Below are 23,254 nucleotides of genomic sequence, written 5' to 3' on the forward strand. Positions count from 1 at the left end.
CGTTAGCCCTACTGATGGAAATTGGGCCCACACAAGGACAGAGAAAAACTCTGACCACAAGTCCATGACGTAAGCCCAGGATTAAACCCATTCCCCGTCTTTGCTCGGTTATCGATCAAAGTCTAAATTTTTTTTTCACCTTTAAAAACAAATAAAAAAGTGAATTTTTAGTTGTGAGACGGGGCCTTCGGTTTACAGTCCTTATCCGAGAGGACTTGAAAGTCTAACCATTTGCGGATGTAATTACAAATGGGGCACTTTCTCCTCAGTTCTTTCAACGCTCTGAGCGTTGGTCCGGGCGGAGTTAAACAACAGGTACCAGACGTTGACATAGGATTCTTTGTACCTCTCTTTTTCGCAACTAATGGTGTCATGGTGTCAAATGTCTCTGAAATACCACTCAGAAAAGCTAACAAGCCGGGAAGAATGGCGAGAATTATGCATGGGTAACTTGTTACTTGATTCAGCCAAGCTTATCCTTCAGATTGTTAAGTCTGTGCGTTTAAGACGTTTAGGTGATAGATGACTGTACTAGGACTTCTGATTTTCAGCGAAATAAAGTCAATTTCAAAAAACTTTTAATTGAATTTGAACCTCAATTGTTTATTTATTCTTTTTTATTTTATTTGGACTGCTATCGTTTTCATTCGTTTGAAACTTTTTTTTTAGCATTAGCAAGTAGATTTCTTTTACCCATTTGTTATTTAAATTGTTTAAGCATTGATATCTTAGGGAAATGTATTAAACTTCGAATTGTCTTCTATTACGAAGCATTCTGTCCAACGGAAATGATTGTGTTTTCAGCATCTTAATTTGAATTCGACTTCAAAAAAGAAAGATAAGATTCTATTTTGAGTGGTTCCTTTTGCACTAATATCGCAAGACATTTTGCCGTGCTTAAGCAAAAGACGTAATTTCCGCACTTGCATGAATCACTCACTGACAAGGAAAGTAAATGCGACGACAGTGGTTAAAATAGAATGAAATACTATTTCGGGTCAATAAGCGAAAGACGCAATTTCCGCACCTAAAAACATCATCCAGAGAGGACTCAAAGCAAGCCAACTGCATTGATAGCCGTAAGAGGCAGTGAATTAAAAAATGACATGCATCAAAACACAACATGCACATCAAAAGCGAACATTTTAATAAAATGACGTTTCGTGAAAATATTTGTGAACGTCTAAGTTTTATGGAAAATAGTTTTCCCATGGCCCAAATCAGATATTGCTTTTTGCCGGGTAAATCCCCGCTTTTTTCCGCAACAGGACTGAGTTCCATTTGTGACATCAATTGACAAAATGAAATATTGTAACCTTGAGAATTACTTGAAAGACAACAGATGAAACAAAATAGAAAAAGAATCGAACGTCTTTGGAGCGGTTACTCGTACTAACAAGAAACTAATCTCTTAATTAAACTGGATCAATCTGAAGAGAAACCAAATTCAAGGTACTTGCCAATTACATCAAAATATCGGAAGACTATAAAGTATGCAGGCTTAAATTTCAGTGCCATCTTGACAGTACGACTGCTTAAGATACAGCATGACGAACGTGTCCGCGCTCTGCAATTTTAACTGCACGTCTTCAAATCACACAATAGAAGACTCGGAGCTTCATCTCGCAGACAAGATCGGATTAATAGTGCGTATTATCCTAACTATTTTTACCTGTCCATTGACCGTTCTGCTCAACATCTTGGTGATCTTGGCCGTGAAAAAAAGACCACGACTTCAAAGCAAACCCAATATCTTGCTGGCTTGTTTAGCAGCGACCGACGCCTTCATTGGCCTCACATTAATACCAGCGTTCATCCTGTTCGAAACATTTAAGCTGTTTGGTAACGAGAGCATGGCTAAATCGTTGCGTTTTCACTTCCTCGATCGAGCTTCGGTGACAGGTGTTGTCAATTCCTTGCTTCATCTGATGCTAGTAACTTTCGAGAGGCTTGTAGCTATCAAGTTTACCATTCATTACTCCTTCATAATCACAGTAAAGAACATCAAGATATGTGTCTCCGTCTTTTGGGCCATTGCGTTGAGTACATGGGGTCTAAGGTATATAACAAGCAACCTGGGACTTTTTACGTTGACTACTCTGGTGCCATTCTGTATAATCTTCATTGCAATTTCCTACGCGATTTTGTACCGCGAAACACTCCGTCACAAAAAGCGAATTAAAACTCAGCTTGTCAATCGACAAGAAAGGGAAAGGTTTTTGAGGGAAAAGAAAGCTTTCAAGACAACTGTTTTGGTCGTTAGCGCTGTTGTTCTCTGTTTTCTTCCTACAATATTACTTATGTTATCAATAGTCTACAGACTTCCTTTGGCAAAATCGGAACACTTTTCGGACTGGGCTCGGATGTTCGCTATGCTAAATTCGCTTCTTAATCCACTCATTTACTTCTGGCGAGATAAAGAGATGAGAACGATGGTGTCGAAACTGTTTTCAAGGAATGCTTCGGTGAATCCTTAGGATTAATTACAATGAAGACTAAACGATACAACCGATATTAAAAAAAAGCATCGATCGCTCAGTTAATTACTGAGTCGTGAATAGATCAATGAATCACTTTCTTCGAGAGTGAAAAAAAAAGCACCGAATAAAGAGGAATCACGTCGAGGAAAGCTCAGTTCTCCTGATCAAAATCCTCTATCGTTAGCAGTTATTCATCCAGAAATTCTGTCTTTTTCATTGCGTCCGGTGCAAGTAATACTGTTAATTATTCATAGACTTAAGCATCTTTGACTTACAATAGGTTGTTTCTGAAGTATATGAAGCCTCGTGTAATCGGTTCAGTGGCTGTTTACAACAGCGTCTGAAAATCTGAACCAGGAACTACCACCTTCGGATCTCAAAGTAAGAGCTCTTACTATTCGGCCACGTTGTCGAAAGAGTCGCCCAGGTACAGAAGCATTCGAATTCGTTTTAAGTAATTTAGTCAGTTGCAGTAATTTTGATGGGAGTGTCTATAAAGATAGTTTTGCCAAACGTCTCTGACCAGTTGGTCGGCGGTTTTGGGGTTCAATTGTTGAAAAGAAAGAAACGCAAGAGGAAAAAACAAATAAGGACAAAGAGGAACACGACATTGTAAAAATCTTGAAAGAAGGGAAATGCAGAGATCCAGAACTCAGGGTCTCAATATATAAAGGTAGTAAAGGTGGAGAGAGAGGGAAATTTAAGATCGGGAGTCAAGTACAGCAGCAAACGATGAGAAGTGGAGCTCAGTTTGGGAGTCGGAATACCAGAGAGTCTTCTGATTGCGGCCACTACTATCAGCGTAACTGCAAAGATTGACGGGATCTGGGTATTGTAAATATTTACATACCATTTAACCTCAACTTTTTATGCGCCGATAAAATCGAAATCCCACCCCGACCGGGCAAACCCGGGGTATTTGACTATCATCTGTGCCCGGGGAGTGGGGAATTTGACCTTTGCCTGCGTTGGGTGGGGAAAATTGAACCGGAAGTGTCAGGACGAGATGGAAGAGATGTAGCATATGTGAGCGATTGGCTTACAAAAAAGGTCTTCAAAAGGTCTTTATGAAAGACGGCAGGAGCCGACGACGATTGTTCTTTAGTAGGGTAAGACAGACAAATCCGATGATAGGGTAGGGCATTTGAACACCATTTTGGCCCGAGGAGGCGGGAATTTGAAAGATCCAATCTTCAAAAGTTCAAATGCTCGGGCTTTGCCCCGGGGAAGGGGAATGTTGAAGTTTCGAGTTGATCGGCGCATTAGACGTTAGTTTACATTCGGTTATTCAGCACTGAGCTTTAAGTTTATAACGTTGAAAGTAATTAAGGCGAACTTGATAGTTGCGCCAAATTAATCTTTATCTTCTTAACTTTCAAGTTGTTGCGGGTTTTGGAGTGTGACAGCTTTCAGTATTTTTCTTTTTTCGCTTCGTCGCATCACCGAGGGAAAATTCACTCGCGTCACACCTGGATACAAGAATATCATTTTTTTTTTCAACAATATCAGCCAATCACCGAATCAATCAACCAATCAACCAATCAATAGTTCAGTCAGTACGTCAATCCACCCGGAAATTAAAAAAAAAAAGCAGCAACCAAAGTCTTTATTGTACAAACTCGGTTTTAGTTATTGTGAGGCTATACTGGAGGCGAATGGGATTTAATCCTTAGATTGAAGAACTCGTACTCGTTTTGCTAATACCAGGGTTTCCGCGAGATCAGAACTTTTCCTAAACAACCAAATCTAATGAGCAACCGAGACGGCCTTCTGCAAGGCTTACTTTTTTTCAATTTTCAGGGTTTTTTTTCTGTTAGCTCCCATGAGTGACCGTTTAATTAAAAGTCTTACATTACAGCTATAGAGGCCCACAAGAGACCACCTGCGTTTAAAGAAAGGCAACCTGACAGAGGTCGTTTTAGGCTTTTAGCTAATCCTTCTTACAGATACCTGAGCAAAGCTCAACCGCTGTGTTTGCTACTCTGAATTCAGTAATGTAGTACATTGACGGTTGACTTTTACACCGCTCGGATTTCCCTCCACAAGCCGCTCGCCACGCACTTCAGCCTCTCGTTGGTCTCTCCTTCCAATGTTCATGGCTCGTTGTGCTCTTGTACTGAATTTACGAGACCACTCGATCGAAAATTTGCGGCTAACTAAGCAATTCCTTCAGTTCTTTGCTGAATTGCAAGACTTCAATCACGGTCGGGAAACCGAGGTCTGTTTTGACGGAATTGTAAAAGTATTCCGGGCTCTAGAAAGAAGGAAAAAACACTTTATTCTTGACAGTGTATGTTGTGCTCTTGTATATAAATTCTTCTTAAAATGCGCGTACACTACTTAAGTTGAAAGAAAATATACCTCTTTTTTTTTTTTTATCTGTTGGTTTTCAATTCCCTCGAAGCAGTGCATTTTACCTTAGTTGTTTAGTGCGTAGTGCCTACTCTATTGAAAATTCTGTGAGGATGAGAAATTGGCTGGTGCATGATATTGAGAGCGGAAAACTTGGAAGAGGACTGGGATAAGGTAACAATTGCTAAAACAAAGTGAAATTTAGTACACTAACACGCAAAATTTACAAACATACGTCTTAACATTTCCGCTTCTCAAAATATTTTTCTCTCTATTTGCAAATCGTTCCCCGCAGATTAACGGCACAAACCGAGGACGACTTTAATTAATTCACACGGCGTTATCCATTGTTAAGAAAAAAGAAAATTACTTGCAGATCTAGACGCGGAGATCGCTAATTAACTTATATATATTTACCGCTGTCGAAAGTATTTTCCACTCTTGTACCTTGCAAATCATAAAAGTAAGACAATTCTCTTTTAACAAACTCAATCTCGTCGCCGAAGTCCTCTTTTCTTTTGGTCAACACCAAGAACACGGACTCTGGCCACTTCCAAGGCAGGAAGTCCGCAAATCACGGACTTCCGGCTCGTCTACGCACGCTCAGAAATTTGAAACAACAGTGGTTGACAACGGTTGCAAATATGGACCTTCACTGCGACTGCGCATAAATTGAAAGTGGCCAGCGTCCGTGTTCTTGGTGCTCACCAAAAGAAAAGCGGACTCTGGGGACGAGATTGAACAAACTCACCTCTTTTCGTAACTCATTGAGCATGAGCAGTAAGGGCCCGTCCAACTTGCCTCTCACCTCGTTATCACCTCTATACCATGAACAACAGATGAGATTATTTTCTGGACTCATTTCATCGTGTACTTTTCAATCGTTGTAAGATTAGTTCGTTACACAACACCCTATGACATCCCTTTAAACGCGTCTAAGACCCCGTGACTAGAAGTATCAATGTTTATTTACTTGGATTGAAGCGTTTTCAAACATGAAATTGTTTGATTGATGTGCCGAGATTCCCTTGGGCTCAGGTCGACCAGAAAAAAAAATTGTTCACTAATAAACTGAATCAAAACTAGTCAAAACAAGTTGAGGCTATAAAAATATCGTAACAGATTTGAATACCCTTTTGTACTCCCTTTCCTTAGCTTTGCAAAAGCTATGCTTAATTACACGCTTGCTCTACTAGTCCGGCGTAGAACTTCAGGCGGAAGCCTAGTGTTGAGGAGATGTTCTCGGTCTAAAGAATTGGAGTCTAAAGCATCATATGATGATAATAACACTGAACACTGAAATAAATAGTTGACACTACAGTCAGGGTGGTTTAGTGGTCATCAACCGTGTTTCCCATCTCTGTGACCCAGGTTGAACTCGTATGTGGGTTGAGATTCCGTCGATTTTAACTTGACTCCGAGGGTTTTTCTCCGGGTTCTCCGGTTTTCCTCGCTCCTCAAAATCGACTCGCAGTCAATTACATCTGGCTGGGTCTGCGGTGCTCCGAGATCAAACATAGATCGTACGGCGGCAGCCGTGGGCGCCTTCACATGCATTCGGTCCGATCCCGTTGAGCCGGTTGATCCTGAAAAGCCCTTGTAGGGAGCGGTCAACTAAGCGTACATTTACAGCTGCCCCCGCTGATAACTATTATCGTACGTAATGAGTCGAGGGCCCGGGGAGAAGAATGGCCGTTTGCAAACGGAGCACACTTAGCATAAGGCAATTGCTGTTGAAGTGGGGAGAAAACAAATCAGTACTGAATATGAATAGGGTATTGCATAGCTTGGGGTAGTTGGAAATGTAAGGAGTAGACGGTTTGATCATGGCAGACACGGTGGTGTACCAGTCGAGACAGAAACTAAAGGAAACGCAAGGCCAATTTTACAGCAATGTGGCCAATGTGGCAATTGCGTAGCTCAGTTGGTTAGAGCGTCGCACCGGTATCGCGAGGTCACGGGCTCAAACCCCGTTGAAGTCCTGAATATTTCAGGCTTCTCTACGCAATTGCAAAAATTGCGTTCATAACTGCGAGGATCATAGCTTCACTTGATTTCATATCCGCAGTTCATATATGATCCATTTCATATATCATTTCATCATAATAATAACTGTTACAACAATGAGAAGAAGAAGCGATGTGTTCTTTTTAATCAAATGAAAATGAACTAAATTCAAAGCGAACCAAATTAATTCAGTCGAATGTTAGTTTTTGATGAGAGGGAAAAATCGCGGTATGTGAAGTAAAAACTACAGGAGCAGAATGGAGAATCGACAGATTCAACCCATGGGGATGCCCAGTCGAACCTGGACACATTGGTGACTTGTGAGGATCAGCACCGCGCCAATCCAGCACTTTCAGATATTATTATTTATTATTATTACTATTATTATAATTATTATTACTATTATTATTACTATTATTACTATTATTACTATTATTATTATTATTACTATTATTATTATTAGTATTACTATTATTATTATTATTACTATTATTATTACTATTATTATTTTTGCGACAGTAACAATCAAGTTAAGATTGAACTGTGCGAGTCGCAAAGAGAAAGAGAAGATTAAACATTACTACAGGCTATTACCAAACGTATAACTGATTACTGTCGACGAGATAATACAATATACTATCACATACACTTCAAATCCAATTGTGTGCAGCCATTTTGCAACGTCTTCTCTCTGCCACGATAAGACTTCTTCCTTTAGGCATTGCTTTGGGGATGGGTTTGACAACACTTCTTGGGACTTTACAGGCACTAAAAAGGAAAACTGCTATCGTTTTGCGATATAAATTCTTCCAAAGCGAATAATAAGGATCGCGATTAATGCATTATTCAGCTGATAGTTATGTTCGGAGATTCCCGGGCGAAGACTAGGTAGATTTAGCATGCTGTTTACGGCCAAGAACAAAGGAAACTTGTGTGATTTCTTCCCTGTTAGATAACAATTATTCCATGAGCCCGAGTTGGATATGAAGTGATAAAATAACCAACGAGCGCGTAGCGCGAGTTGGTTATAATCACTTCATATCCAACATGGGCGAATGGAATAACTGTTTTAGTAAATTCTCAACCGGGTTTTGCCGCCGATTTTTATTTCCACAATTTTACAAAGCGTCCGGAAAGAGCATCTTGGCGCACTATTTTCCATATGACGTAAAACTTCGACTATTGGCTCATAGTCGGAGTTTTTAGCCAATCAAAAAGCTAGAAATGCAATAGTCGGAGCTGAAAATTTACTAATTCTAGATATCGAGATAATTCTCCATAGAGAGATGTTAGTTAAAGTAAAATGATTTTTCATGATTTTAAGACAAGCAGCTAACTCTCGTTTGTCGTTTAGTTTCTGAATCAAGTTAACGCGAAGTCTTTCAAAATTGGTCAAGTTTCCACGTTATATCACTCAGATGTAACGTGACCTATGATTGGTCAATTTATTAGGGTTATATATTACGTGCACGCGTACACTTGATGAACATTTGCGACCCTTCTCTATAATAAGCTTAAGCATGCGCGTGTTTGAGACGCGGACGGCAACCGGAAGTGAGCTGTTATCCTTTGTCTTCACAAAACCACATTTACATCGCCAAGTATCTTTTCTCCATTAGAGATGATTAGTATAAAAATCTAGGAGACACCATTGTCCTAGCGCGCGAATTGTTCTCTTCCAGTCGCCGTCCGCGTCTCAAAAACGAGCGTGCTTAAGCTCCCTAATTTAAGTCTTGCTGTCCGGCCTGAAACGCCATGATCTTGTCGAATTTCACATTTAACTATCTTTATGCTTAAATTTCAAAGAGAGCTATACCCCTTGTCTTTATTTCTCTGGAAAATTGAAATCGATTTCAGGGACCTAAGATTTGGAATTCTATCAATGAATACAATAAATTAAATCCGCTAGCCCTAGACCATTTAAAAGAAAGGACGGCGTTATTAAGAAATACTAATAGTGCTATTCTTGTATTTTTTCTGTTCTCTTCTGCTTCAAGAATAATACGCCTGTGTGTGTTTCTCTCCCAATTAATCGAGTGTTAATAAAACTCCTCTTCGCCATTAGAATGTTTTTATTGCTTGGCTCTCTAACTCGTTTTGCCATTCCAGTTATCTCAGGGGCCATTGTCCTTGTATCAAAATTAAATTGTACAGGCCCAGTTTAAAAGCGGGTTGTGTCTTGCATTGCGACCCTGGAGCTCGGTTAGTAAGGTACTGAGTTATATATAACCTCACCTCTTCAAGTTGTTTACGAACTTCCACTTTGATATTCTTTTGTAAACAGATTGTTGAACGTCAAAGTATGTGATAAGTGCGAAGAATAAATAGTGCATACCTGCTGATGCCTGGGATATTTCTTTCATGAGCTGCTGTATTCCTACATGAGCCTCATTTCTGAAATCCATCCACAATTTTGATCCTAGTAATATCCCCAGCCAGCCATCAGGGCAGTAACTACTCTCCATCATCAATGGAATTATTCGCTTTCTTCTTTGATAAGCATACTCTGCTTCTGAAAGGATTACAAACTTACTGGTTCATCCGAGCTGTTCGCAAAAAGACTAAATCAAATTTCTTTTTCATGATCATAATAAACAATAGACCTAAAGAAAGAGTAAAGGTGGACAGATATAAGGGGTCATAATGCAGGGACATGTTCCAGCGACAAAAAGTAGTGTGTGTAGTACACACTGAAGCGACAGGCATTAGGGTCATGTAGCGAGGACATGTAGCGGGGACAAAATCACAACATTCACACAGACACATGAAAATGTTGTGAGTACATGTTTCAGGGATATGTTGCAGCGATATGTTGCAGCGACGTTCGCGGGGACAAAATCACCCCCCAAATTGGTGTTGCACAATTATAAAAGTATCACGTCACAAGAGAGGACATGTCGCTGCAACATGTCCCTGAAACTTGTACCCGAAACATTTTCATGTGTGTGCATATGTTCTGGATTTTGTCCCTGCCGCTATGTCCCCTCTACACGTCCCAGCTACATGTCGCCTCAGAGTGCACTACACATTCAAGAGTTTTGTCCCTGCAACATGTCCCTGCAACATGTCCCTGCAACGTGACCCCTCGTGTCTGCCCACCTTAATTCAAAGGTTTTTGCACGGGGTTAGTCAATCGACGACGATTTCTTCTTGGTTTTCATAAACATTGAAAATACCGGTATACCCGTATGTCCAAGGCCTTTACTTTGAAAAGTCGAGAAAATGTAACTCAAAAGGAGGGAAGATCCGAGAAACGGTAAAAAAAGTTGCTGAAGTCCCACCGTGTGCCACCATGTTTATTGTTTCCTAGAATTAGCCTAGCCCGCTTAGCTGGCGGTCTTGTTGGCGCGAAAGGCAAATTAACGAGCAGCGAAGCCGCGCGGAGAATGGGCAGGGGCGCTGCGTAGAGAGGCCTGAAAAATTCAGGACTTCGTTCATAACTGCTAGGATCATAGCTTCACTTGATTTCATATCCGCAGTTCAATATATGATTGAAATCATATACCGTTTCGTTCACTGATTCATTCATCACGGGAACAATGACCAGCTTCTTCATAGTTCGGTTGGTTAGAGCGTCACACCGGCAGCGCGAGTTCACGGGTTCAAACCACGGTGAAGTGTTGGATTTTTCAGGCTTCTCTACGCAATTGCTAAAATTGCGTTCAAAACTGCGAGGATCAGCTTCACCTGATTGAAATGTTATCACTGTCGTGTTCTTATATTTTGTAATAGTTATACGATTAATTGATAATAGGACTTTGTGTCGTACAATTCGGGGAGTAATCGTGCTAGAAATTTCAAATAGGCCAAGCGCGGACTGTACTCCACTCAGTCCTATTACTATAAGTTAGGAAAAGAGCAATGAACTTCACACGAACGTACCTGATCGACAGTTTGGGCTGTTTTGGTATTTCCTTGACATTGCTACCAGGATAAGGGAAGACGTCTCCACTGCTCGTGCCATTGTTTCTAGGATCGATCCCTTCATCTGCTCCACATCCATCCATACTCGTATTCCTTGAGCTTCTAACTCTTCTTTCACTCGCAACATGGTCTCTTGTGTGTCCCATTGGTAGCTGATCATGATGCTCTCCTCAGAATCTGCAAGAACCAAATCTCTTTAGGCAGAGACAGACAGGGGGCGTCTTACGTCATGAATAAAATGGCTCGACTCAAGTGCACGTTTGTCAGTGTCTAAAAGCAAGTCAATACCATTTTGATAAAGGACAAAGGACAAAGACAAACGGACACGGGGTGTAGTAGCTAGAGGGTGAGGAAGAACACGGGGTACGAGAAGCAGGAGGTTTTGACTTAACCCCCCCCCCCCCTTCCCCACCCTGCCCCCTCCTTATTTATGTGCAGAGTAAATATACAGTGCCGCAATAAACATGAGACGATATGCAAGGATGAAGACGACTGCTACGACAACGCCACAAAACGATGGGTTAAAAAAAAACGGAATGTGCGTCTTAAATTTTGGCACATTTCTTTGCGGTTCTCGTCCTGGAAACAACGTAGAATGACCAAATTTGAAGTTACCTGGAGGACGTGAAAACTCAACGAAAATTCTTAATTTTCTCTGCAAATATCCAAGCCGTTCATAAAAGTCTTATTCCTGAAAAGTTGGAACTCCCTTTCCAAGCTCATCGACTCGGAAAACCGTGAAATGATTACAATAACGCGAAGTTACACTTTCAGATAACCATTTTGTAGCCGTGTGCTAAAGGTCCCTCATAAATTCACCTATCATGGCTATTACCCAATGTTTATTGATCACACATTATATGAGGGTCGTACAGGGGTATTTTCGTGATGCGTGATTAGCTGATTTTATTTTCCGTGAAACGTGAATTTAATAAATTATTCTTCGTGATCCGTGATCTGAACGTCTTGCGTGATTCGTGAAGAACTTGAATTATTAACCGATATTCGTGATTTTACTACTCTATTCTGCGTGATTTTTGAGATGCAAGTTCTCCGGAAGATTTCTTACACTGAAAACATCAAATGTGACAAGACGTCACATAATATATCGTAAAGTAATCCATTGTGCAAATTCACGTGCTTTGCATGCCTATCATGGATCGGATGTCGACTCCTATTGTCTCCCCTGTCACGGGAGGTCAAAGGACCGTGATTCGTAACATCGAAACTTCCGAGACATGGCAGGGACAAGTACGTCTAGTACGATGAGGTCGATGAGGGTCGAGTATATTATATTTTACGTGGACCCGAAGTCTGTGGGCTCGCTTAATTTGCTTGAGAAGGAACGAGTTCGCTTTCCGATTACAGACGAATATTCATCTTTGGCAGTGTGGCCTCGGCTCCTGTGTTGAACTTAAATTGTGTCGTCTTGAAAAGGGAAAAGATGGCAGTAAGGCCTTTGCGATAAATACACAAGAGCAATGGGACGAGGAGAGACCACTCCACCAGGAGCTCCTGACTCCACTCGTAAAAGCTTAACTCTGAGATTTAAGGAGGCCCGAAATAGTTTCTCCGTTTTTCAATCAAATAAACATATTCTGTCCTTAGATACAGTTAGGGTGATCATATTAAGGCGAAATCTGGCAAGGGTAATAAGTACCCATCGTAGATTTTTCACATTATATTTTCCTCCAAAATAACGTTACCATGGCAACGATATTAGGCATTTCTTTGAGCCTTAAAATCAACTTATGTTGCCTTTTTTCAAGAAACGGGACGGTGAAATTTTCCCATTTAGTGTTACCTCATAATGTTAGAAATACTCTCTAAAATATTTAAAATTCCACAAAATCTGTAGGTCAGTTTTTCAGAAAAATAATTTTTTTTGAAATGTGCCTCTAATTTTTTTTTAAATTTGAAAGACAAATTCACCGTCGGGAAGCAGAGATATAAACGAGTAAAGTTGCAAAAATGAGGGGGTTACAAGATCGGCATTTACGCATGCGTCACCCGCTCATTCGAGTGCACGCGCGAGTTGAGCTGAAGGTCAACACAAACGGATTTAAATGACCATTAACCCGTTTGTGTAGAATTTCGTAGTTTTCATGAATAGGAGATGTCTATTTATATTCATGTCTATAGGAATTAGAAGAATGGAGAGCGAAATTAGCGGTATTTGCTTATTTCTTGAGACCCATTTGAATCACGAGCTGACGCGAGCAGCTTACGAATTGCGTGTGTGGGTACGCGCGCGCGCTCAGCTGAAAACCCTTTCGAGCCTCCTTAAGGTGATTCCCTGGTTTTGCATTGCGCATTCCTACTGCGCACGATTTTTGCGTCATCAGCACGCGCACATGAGCGCGCGCGCGTACAAAACATAAGGGATTTCCTTCAAACTAAGCTCGATAGCGAGATCAAAGCTCCTTTTCTCTTAAACGAGCACGGTGACCCCCATTTTTTATTTTATAAATTCAATGAGAACAATATCCGCAATAACTGAGAAAAAATTTGACAGAAATCTATGGCTACTTTTTTGGCAAATGAAATAAATGCTACAGATAGAGACGTAACGGGTAATATCAATTAATAATGCAGGGTATTTGAAGCCGTTTTTTCTGGGACGTAGATGAATAAGCAATCAAAGAAAGTCGAACTCTGTGTGATATAGCACGCCGCATTGAAAAATAATCGATCTTGTTTGTTGTGCACTGAGATAACCAAAAGTCACCTAAATAACCATATTTGTCAGCATCGTGGCATGAAAACAAGCACGATGACCCCCTCTTTTTATTACCTTTTTAACATCTCCTTGTACTGTAATGTCATCATACCAAGTTTCATCGGAAATCTATGACGGGTTCTTTTACCCGGGAATCACCTTAAGGTTAAAACACGTGGATGGAAAGCGTGAGTCAGGCTCGTCAACCCCTATGATATTTCAATGCGAAGCGGACGAATGGTCAGAGTCGTCCAACGAGAGTGATTTAGGTAGGTGATTTACGATACGCAGCCTTTACTTGGTCTTTCACGATTTTGCTTTTTCCAAACACTCTTTCTTGCCTAAGAGAAGGTTATTAAAAGGAGTATCTTACTTGTTTATTTCCGTGATTCGGGAAAATAAAATTTTGATGTCCGTGATCCGTGATTCGTTGTTTTTTCTGTTCGTGAACCGTGCGACAGACCCCCCTGTACGACCCTCTTATATCCCCCATTTTCTGCAAAAAAGATGGATGTACCAGTGCAGTGAGTGTCATGTTCTTCCTTTCCCTCGATTTCCCATATTATCCCAGACGCTGCCTGTTGAATTTCTTTGTTATCCGAGTTTTGAAGGCTCCGCAGAAGAACCACGGTGTTGCTGTCCGATTTTATAGCTGCTTTGTTCGTCTCATCAAAGGACAGCATGTAAAGCGCCTTCACTGCAGCCAATATCTCTTCCTGCTTATAATCCTGGCCATCTAACATCGAAACCAATAGGGAAATGCCTCCGTGCTGGCCGATCTGAGAGATAATTAAGCCAATTAAGATTCAACAAAATATGTCGAAACTCATGCAGGAGTTTCCCTGCCTTTTACTCCTATCGTAAGCATGTTTTAGTTGTTATATTACCGCCTTCATCCCATTTGCTCAATTAGCTGAGCATCGGACTACTTTGAGACATGACTTCTGGTCTTTTAAAAACTATGAAAATACTGCTGCTTCAGCGATGACATAAATTATGCAAATAAGTAAACTGCCTAGTCTTCCCGCATAAGGACGATAAACTAAGGGTGCCGTGTCACAACACTCGCTGCTAATAAAAGTCACGTGAAACGTGTAGTAAAATTGGGTTTGATAAGCCCCATAGGTGAAGTCCAGGAGATCAAGACTTAAGACTGCCAGCAGTCCCTTTGTGGATAGGGCGCGCAAAATAGCAGAGCAAAATAGCAGAGCGAAAAAGCCGAAACAGGAGCGAACGAGCGGAGGGGAACTGAGGAGAGGCGAGAAAAAGGAATAATAGGTCCTTTTCCTTTCGCATCTATAGCAACACGGTTTCTTCGTCAAATGAAGGATTATCCTTCATTGTCAGTTTGCTCCAAATGAAGTATTTTACTCCATTTAGATTACTCTGTCCCAGGACTTGTGGAAGCAGATAATAAAGAAAAAAGTAAAAGTAGTCCCTGGACAGTATATGAACCCGGAGCACCCACTTTGAAGGAACTGTTTTAATCCACTTAACCAATAAAGACCAACTAACTAGTAAGCGTGCCGATTGTTTACCAAAGCTAATTAGTATATATAAAAAATCATCGCTGAATAATAGTTAAGTCTAAAGCTTGATTATAAAATGGTTAGTTTTCTCTTGAAGTTTGGTAACCGACATTTTTCACTGTGTGGTGGTTAAAAGAAGGGGTTATTAATCAAACGTTCCCAGGTTCGAATCCTGCGAGTCCAGACATTGGGGTCCGTTCATTTTCCATGATCCCTATCAAACTTTCAATGTCCAAAGTGAACGATAATACTTCACTTGGATCAAATTGACAATTAAGAATAATCCTTCAATTGAGGGAGAGACTTGGTTGTTTATATTTAGAACAAAATTTCCGCCATTGTGCCCCTTAAACCTCGTTCCCAGGGCCTTACCCCGTCGGCGAAAAAGGCCCTGGAAACGAGGTCGGTCAACCTTCTTTCCAGGATGTCTCCGTTTGCGTCTAATTTGCATCTCTTAAATAGGGAAATAACCCTGAGGAGAAAAGGGACACCAGATATTCGCCTCTTGTAACGTGCTCCTGGGAAGATTGCTCATTTCTTATATTTGTATTTGAAATTTGGTCTAAATTTTCTCTGTCGTGTGTATCTAATTCATATAAGACACATTTATACATACCATTTGCTTGTTCCCGTCATTTGTTGCCACGTGACTCAAGCCGTAAGCGATTTCTGCAGCCGAAAATCCCAGACTGCGCCGGTCCGCGGTGTTGCAAGCTTTTCCCAGCAGTTTCAGAATGTCTTTAATTGGCTCTGCATGAAAATGTTTAAAATGATACCAAATTAATTCACAAAGAAGAAAGTTTATGAAAGTGGAAACTTGAAGTGCATCGAAGTTATTCTTTGAAAGACTTTTGCTACGCAATCAACCTTTCTTTATTTAACTTAAATTTACACTTCGACTTTTTTCAGTTCACGATTTGCATTTACTCCTGGGGTATGTCTATCTTATTCAACATATAAATTCAGTTTCCGTGAATTGATTATTTCGTTATTTGTTTCGTTGAGGAAGGCGCTCAAATGAAGAGCATAAGACAAGGTTCACATTAAGATGATTATATATGAGTGCACACAGTCATGAGTTGGCATCGATCGTCAACAACTATTTTACCACAATTTCTTGTATCTCGCAATCTGATTGGCTAATTTGTAGTTGTCGATAAGAGTCTAGAAAACGCGGCTCGTGTCGTGCTTGCGTCAATTTGTCTCACAATGTATATAGCCAATCAGGAACGCTCGTTTTGGGAAATAAACCAATCATATTGCGAGAAAGTTATAGACAACGTTTTCCCTTTCTTTGTGTCAGGATTTTGGCCACGCCCTGCGCCTCTTGAGTCCACAACATTTTGACCACTGTGATGAAGAATATCGTTGTTGACAGGAGTACAGACAACGCTGAACCACTTTCGCTTTGTTAAGTGTACCATTACCACATTTACCCTGTAATTTATTCTGTTTCGGTCTGCCTCATCAGGACAAAAAAGAAGACAACAGGATTGTATAAGTGTTCCCAATACCTTCAGTGGCCATGATCAAGTGGTTGTTTGTCTCGTCCACTAAATAAGCCAGGCAAAGAAGTGCAGTCATTCGGTAAGTAGGGAACGTGGTTCGGAAGAAGCTTAGAAGTGTCTCTACTGCGCGACTGCTGTCAAAGTACTTTTTGTTATTCATACGCTTTGACAAATTATGAAGCACCCCTAAGACCTCGAAACCTAGGCTTCCTCTTGTTGAGAATCTTTCAGCTTTGCCATCGGGGCATTCTAGAATTGTCTGGAAAAAAAACACGAAGAAAATTAGCCTCATCTGAACGAAGACTGGCAAAGGAATGTACCATTGGTCATCTTTTGAACGTAAAACGCTTTCGAGAAATTGACAAAATTAAAACAAAGTCTTTCGGAAGTGTTATTGATTTCCAAGACTCTCTTCCCTGTTGTACCTGCGCAATTCGAAGTCTGCTAATTGGTAACAGTTTGAGTGTGCGTTGATGTTAATCCAGTGCGTTTGCTTTGAAATTCGGAGCTCCCGGCCTAGAGACCCGTCCTGACCATTAGCAGAATTTGATCCAGCTAGTCCCAGTTTCAACTTCTCTGCTACGCTTGTGAATAGCCGGTTGGGATTCTTAAAAGCTCTTCTTTTCTGTTGTTCATGGATGTTTCACTGACGCTAAGAAGACCCGTGAGCAGTGGTCAATTAAATTATCGTTATCGTTACCATTATCATTATCGTTACCTTCGCCATTACCGTTACCGTTATCGTTATCGTTACCATTACACCATTACCATTACCCTTATCGTTACTATTACCGTTACCATTACTGTTATCGTTACCATTACCGTTATCGTTACCGTTACCGTTATCGATACCCTTATCGTTACCCTTATCGTTACCGTTACCATTACCGCTACCGTCACCGTGATCAGTATCGTTATTAATACTGCGCGAAATTGCTTTTCGAAACTAAATTGACTTCATTTCGTAAGGGGTCGGTTTCATACTTCGCGACACAAGGCTGTGTGCACAAATTCTAAAAGAGCGTCACTCATAAGTAACCGTCTTTGAATGCAACAAAGGAGACTTAGTACCGACAAGTTAAGGCGTCTTCACATCTTTCTTATGCTCGTGCTTGCGTCGCTATCGAAAATCAGTCATAAAAAAACGTTAAAAAGGAGAGCAAAAGCGGGTTCCTAAAGGGTGATATAGTTAACTTTACAATTCTCCTTGGACTCCGATGGAGGTATAATACTGCCGGACATACCTGATTGTCCCTGAACTCGTGTGTACAGATCTTCAGACTTCGCAATATTTCCAAGCATTCCGTGACTGTGCCAGCTTCCCCGCAGGCCTCGCAAAACTTATCGTGAAGATCAGTGAAGTTGAGAATGGCAATGGATATAGAATACATAACCTCTAAGGCCCACTTAGCTTCGGAATTGGTCTGAAAGAAAACTGATCACGTTAGTATCTCAGTCTTCACATTTTTGTCGGCCTAGATCCTAAAGACCTGCATTTCGTCTTTTCAGATTCGTGGAGTTACATTTCTAGTCCAAGCCGAGAGCTACGAGAGAAGATTTTCTACAATCAAAAACAGTCATATAACCCTCCCATATTTGTCAAGTCTTCTTGCATCTCCAACACCGACCCCACTGAAAATATTGTGTTTTTTTTTTTTTTTTTGGCGGGGGGGGGGGGGGGGGTGCAACAGGTCGCCACATCAAACAAAGTCAACATTGATCGGGGAGAGTAAAGGATTATTTAAGAGCTTTGCTGAAGGAGCAATAAATCATTGATATAATGAAAAGAGATGAAAATTGTTCTCTTTTAAAAGTGTGTACAATCGAACTTTAGCGCCGGAAGATTGAAGAATCGAATCCAGGTCAATTCAAAGAAGATAGACTCAGGAGAAAATACAGTAAATGGAAAATCAAATATTTAGATTGCGGAGTTGAGATGATTGATGTTAAAGAAATTGTCGCTGTAAAGTGAGTTACTTAAGCAGTTGTTAATTACTGAGCCCGAAAAAAATGTCCAGGCTTCAACGGGAGTCGACTGACCTCGCCAATAGGGAGCCTTAGCATCGACGACGGCAACGGCAACGAGAACGTCGTCGTTACATGTGAATTCGCGATATTGTAATTGATTCGCGACTATTCCAAGCATTTTAACGTGACAAAGATGTGGAGACAGAAACGCATTAACATGTTCAAAACAAGATGGCAGCCGAATTGTGTAAGTTTACAAAGTCTTATGGCTCGTATCCTTCCCATTTCACATTGCACGTCCTTACATTGTTGGCAGTTGTTGCGTCGGTTTGCATTGAGCTAAAGAGGTGAATGAAATGGTTTTAGACACGATACATGAAATTTCATTTTCAGGCTTGCTTGCAACTGATAAAGATGCTTGTCTAATTGCGATGATCTTTCCAACTTAATTTCATTTCGTGTTATGATTCCGAAATTTAAATAAACGACATTTCATATATTCTAAAATCATTATGAAGTTGCCGGAAAGAAGCCTGAGAAAATTTAGGACTTGACGGGATTTGTATCTATGACCAAGCGATTTCTGAAATACAATCTAGTATTGCTCTGTTGACCGGCTGCTCAGGAATGTTCTTCGTGTCCTTTCGGAATTTCGATCCTGTTCATAGAGTGAACTAATCGTGATCGACTGCCAACCTGTGAGAACTCGTCGTCAGTGATAAGTGATGGTCTGTTATCTTTCGAATACTACATGTCCCGCCAAATCCGTGATACCTTGATAATATCCTGAGCCACGCTTATCCCTTGTCCCGTATCAATCGAGAGCTAAATACCTTGGTATCTTTTTCAACTCCGCCCGTCTGACTTTCCTGCGTTCCAGGCGAGAATGCGTTGGGGTTCTTGTGATGAAGAGATCTTAGAATCTCAGTCAAGAGATCGGGAACGTTTACATCAACCAAGAAGTCCACAACTAAAGTTGTGCTCTGTTCATCGGGTAACTTAACGTAAACTCCCACTAAAGAGTCTGCTTTCCAGAAGGCTGCTTCACTGGCCAAATTCCCGAATGCTAGAAAATTGCGCAGGCTCCGGATAAGTTTCTCGGTTTCCGAAAGGTAGATGTATACATTTCGGTGATTTTTCTTGTATAATTGTAGAGTGTTTTTCAGGTCATCCTCCTTTGATTTGCTTTGGTCATTTCCAGCTGAAAATGGAATGATAAGCCAGTACTTTGCTTGGATCGATTTGACATCATCACGTTTACCGTCAACACTGTCACCGACTTCATCATAATCTACTTCTTTACGTATTTCTTTATTTTAATTAATTAATTATTTATTTATTTATGATAACTGAAGGTTTTAGAATCCCTCGAGGTACTAGCTTATACCCACCCAATCGTTAATGAATACTCAAATATTTAATTGTCTCTTAAATTGCCCAGATACGTGCGAGGATCAGTTCTCCCTTTCATATACAAACATGGCCGCGCGGAGATGCGAATTTCAGGTTCTCACGAGTGAGCGGAGCGAAAGAGGGAAATATTTTTCAACACGAGAAGAGAAAATTCGCATCTCCAAGCAGTCATTAATGTTCTGTTTATCATAGATACACCAATGAAATGCCAAACTATTCCACTTTAAATTAATATTGTTTGTTTTCCTTACGTAGAACAACGGCGCGATTAATTACATAACCAATGCAACGAGAATCTTCTGACATATGAAGATATCATGTTTGTGCGCGAAAGCTCACCTGGTATTTCATTGGCGTAAATATAATAAACTACATTTATTTAATTGAAAGGATATATAGAGCTCATCTGGAAGATAGTGAACTATCCGGTGAAAAATAGGGCCACGCACCTTTGGAACGACCAACCCACCAGGCACCTCGATTCGTTCCCCCACTCAATGTGAACAGTGCTAAGTGTTCTCGTCTTGAAATATAGCTAATTCGATGCACCAAGATTTTGTTAAGGGTTACAAAATGTTCCCTTATATGCCTTCCTTATAAACCTCAATGTCTTTTGCGTCCAAAAATACAGGCAATAGGACTAACTGAAGTGCCCCTCTCGTGGGACAATTCGTGATGTGGAGTGCTTTAACCTAACAGTTTATAAAGCCTGTTAGACGGAGCCTATCTTAAAAGACTATTAAGTCTTCAATACAATTCGTAGTTATCAAGCAAGAGGCAGCACCCGCGGCATTTCCTAATAGGGAGCTTTAGCAACTACGACGGGAACGGCAACGAGAACGTCATCTCAAAACATGAATTCGCGTTATTGTAAATGAAAATTTATCCCCTAGTACTGACGTCCTCCATAGAACTTCAAATGTGACTATTTCACGTTGTAGTTTTGCTGACGACGGCAAAGAAATGGACAAAACTGAAAAATGCACGTGCAGGTCGTGCAAACCTCTATTGTTTATCCCCACTATTTATGCAAATTTGTGACGTTCTCGTTGCCGTCGCCGTTGTCGTTGCTAAATCTCCCTAATTATTTTAAGGCCCGAGTGCAAGTTTCGTAAGTTTTATTTGAAGGCCCGAGGCCGGAGTGTAAGTCTTACCGCCAACGAAAGCGCTTCAAGGTCAGATAAGCTGAAACACATATGACCTGAGGTAATGTGGTACCAACACCGAGAAATGGAAACAATTTGCTAGCGACAGTTCCAGTTAGAGATATGCCATTTCCATTGATGTAGCGCTCAGTAATCAGCAGGAGAAAGAACATACGTAGAGAGAGACTCGGACTAATGAGGAAAACGAGTAAATATAGCTCCAAATTCCACAGAGTTCAAGGTCACATTAATTTGTCGGCGAATCTGCCCATCAGGTCCCAGATGGCTCAGCCAAAAACGAATTTATAGACTAAATAATTCAAAGTCGAGATTCTACTGGCCATCGAGGGATTGCCAGCAATGACGACGACGTAAGTCTTATCGAGCTTCCACCAAGTATCGTGGCGCTAAATCTTGATGAGTTATTGACACGTTTTAAGACGTACACCTTATGGCAAAATGGCCGCTATCTACGTATTTTTTTGTTTGCTTGCAAATAAGCCCTTGTGGCCTCTTTCTTACACTTAAAATTCAAAAGAATATTTTACCTTGAACGAGGCAACATGGGCTAATTTGGATGGAAACAAAGAATTTTTAAATGGTAACCATTTTGGAATAATGTGTATATGGAACTCGTGGTTTCAAACGTAAACTTTTCCAAGCGATCAATAAAACATATCCTGCAAACGTATCTGCGAGTATCCTGAGTGAAATAGAGAGCAATTTTCCCACAGCGGGTTTTACCAGATATTACAACATAAACGAATGCAACAGTGCTTTTGTGGGTATTTAGTAAACTATTTGAGCGATCTTGAAATGTTCAGTTCTGCATGATCGAGCAACTTACTTTGCAGTGGGTCTGCTTTTCTTGGCCTCCATTTTATCATCTTAAACGTCGATAAAAGACGATACTTTAAGCTCCTCTGGCGCGGTAGCCTCTCTAAAAGAGCAAACCTGAGCTAAATCAATGCATCCTACGTCAGAAAAATAACAAAAATTAAATCAGCATAATTGTTAGTTATTGACTGATATTGTAACCTTTTATCTGAAAGAAACAAATTGCTCACGATTCCCGTAACAGCTAAATCTTGATAGAGTTGCGTCCAGATACGGTTAGAAAGTTCACTCCCGAGTCTTTCGTTTCTGGAAACAAACTGATCAGTGGTTCCTGATGATTCTTTTGATTTCAGTCGACTTAAATAGGTCCACATTTTCTTGATTGTAGCTGACGTCATGATGGCCATGTTGGTGGAAAGAACAATGGCGAAAAATCTTTTGGGAACTTGACTCTACTATTTTTCAAAACATGCAGCTACATTTTTACATGACCTCACGGCCGCCATGTTTGTGCACCTCAACAAAGAAACAGCGGTCATATTTGTGTGCGCACCCAATCCTCCGGGAATTGAACTCTACTATTATGCAAACGTTTTCTTTTGTTTTCGTTGAAAAACATGGCTGTTGATCACTTGCGTGAAAACCAATCGTTTGTTTTGGAACCAACATGGCAGTCTTATCACGTAAGTGCAATCAAAGAATAAAGGCGTCATTGATCAGAAGCTTTTGCCTAGACTACTTCGGCCGTCTCGAATTTCGTTTTAAACACAGAAACTCCGGTTCAAGATTTCATTGTTCGCAAGCTAAACCAATAAAAAATTTAGAGAAACGGGTTAGAGAAACGTTGGGATATAATGGCGGGGGGGGGGGGGGGGGGGGGGGGTAGGCAGCGCAAGTAAAAAAAAAGGCATATAGCTGAAATTTCGTTAAATTTATACGAAACCAGTAACTGGTTCTGCCTGGAGTAGACATCTTTCCTTTAAGTTTTCAAGTTTTCCATTACGCTTTTCAGTTAAGTTTTGTTTTGTTTTGGAGTTCTTAAGAGAATTCAAGTGTTAAGTTTTTATTAGTCATTTTTAGTTACAGTTAATGCATAATAAACCGTACGAATTTTTATAGTAGGATATTTTTATAGTAGGATATGTCTCCTCGTGCTCTTAAATACTGTAATATATAGACTTAGCCAAGCCTGACCTCGATGAGCTATAAACTTGAGCCCGCGATATGGTCACGTGATACTGGACGTACGTACGGTCGTATGATCGTACGGACGTACGGTGACCTAAACAAACCCAATCTCCACCCAATTAATGTATACTCAAACTCGACTCGAACCTGGGAATGTTCAATTCATAACCCTTCCATTTAACCA

At 40.6% G+C, this 23,254-nt stretch overlaps 2 protein-coding genes across 2 annotated transcripts; one reads left to right on the forward strand and one right to left on the reverse strand.

Moving 5' to 3' along the window:
* Positions 1-1,547: 1,547 nt before the first annotated feature.
* On the forward strand, positions 1,548-2,477 carry LOC138005416 (lysophosphatidic acid receptor 3-like). The gene has a single exon (XM_068851648.1). The coding sequence runs from the start codon at positions 1,548-1,550 to the stop codon at positions 2,475-2,477; it is 930 nt and encodes a 309-aa protein (XP_068707749.1).
* A 1,575-nt stretch (positions 2,478-4,052) lies between these two features.
* Positions 4,053-22,340, reverse strand: LOC138007151 (uncharacterized). The gene is made up of 12 exons (XM_068853902.1): positions 22,113-22,340; positions 21,893-22,019; positions 19,321-19,688; positions 17,764-17,943; positions 16,526-16,778; positions 15,628-15,761; positions 14,000-14,261; positions 10,722-10,940; positions 9,175-9,351; positions 7,487-7,607; positions 5,584-5,653; positions 4,053-4,734 (listed from the first exon to the last, which is right to left on the reverse strand). Exons 2-12 carry the CDS (start codon positions 21,930-21,932, stop codon positions 4,633-4,635), a joined length of 1,926 nt encoding a protein of 641 aa, XP_068710003.1. The 5' UTR covers positions 21,933-22,019; positions 22,113-22,340; the 3' UTR covers positions 4,053-4,632.
* Positions 22,341-23,254: the final 914 nt, after the last annotated feature.

This window comes from Montipora foliosa, chromosome 6 (genome assembly GCF_036669935.1).
Source record: "Montipora foliosa isolate CH-2021 chromosome 6, ASM3666993v2, whole genome shotgun sequence".
NCBI lineage: Eukaryota > Metazoa > Cnidaria > Anthozoa > Scleractinia > Acroporidae > Montipora > Montipora foliosa.

Excerpts from the sequence above, each read along its gene's own strand:
- LOC138005416 (XM_068851648.1), top strand. The coding sequence starts at position 1,548 with ATGACGAACGTGTCCGCGCTCTGCAATTTTAACTGCACGTCTTCAAAT.
- LOC138007151 (XM_068853902.1), bottom strand. The coding sequence starts at position 21,932 with ATGATAAAATGGAGGCCAAGAAAAGCAGACCCACTGCAAA. Across the intron at positions 5,654-7,486 it reads CACACAATTGGATTTGAAGT|AGGTGATAACGAGGTGAGAG; the intron begins GTATGTGATAGT and ends TTCATGGTATAG. Across the intron at positions 4,735-5,583 it reads TCAATGAGTTACGAAAAGAG|AGCCCGGAATACTTTTACAA; the intron begins GTGAGTTTGTTC and ends CCTTCTTTCTAG.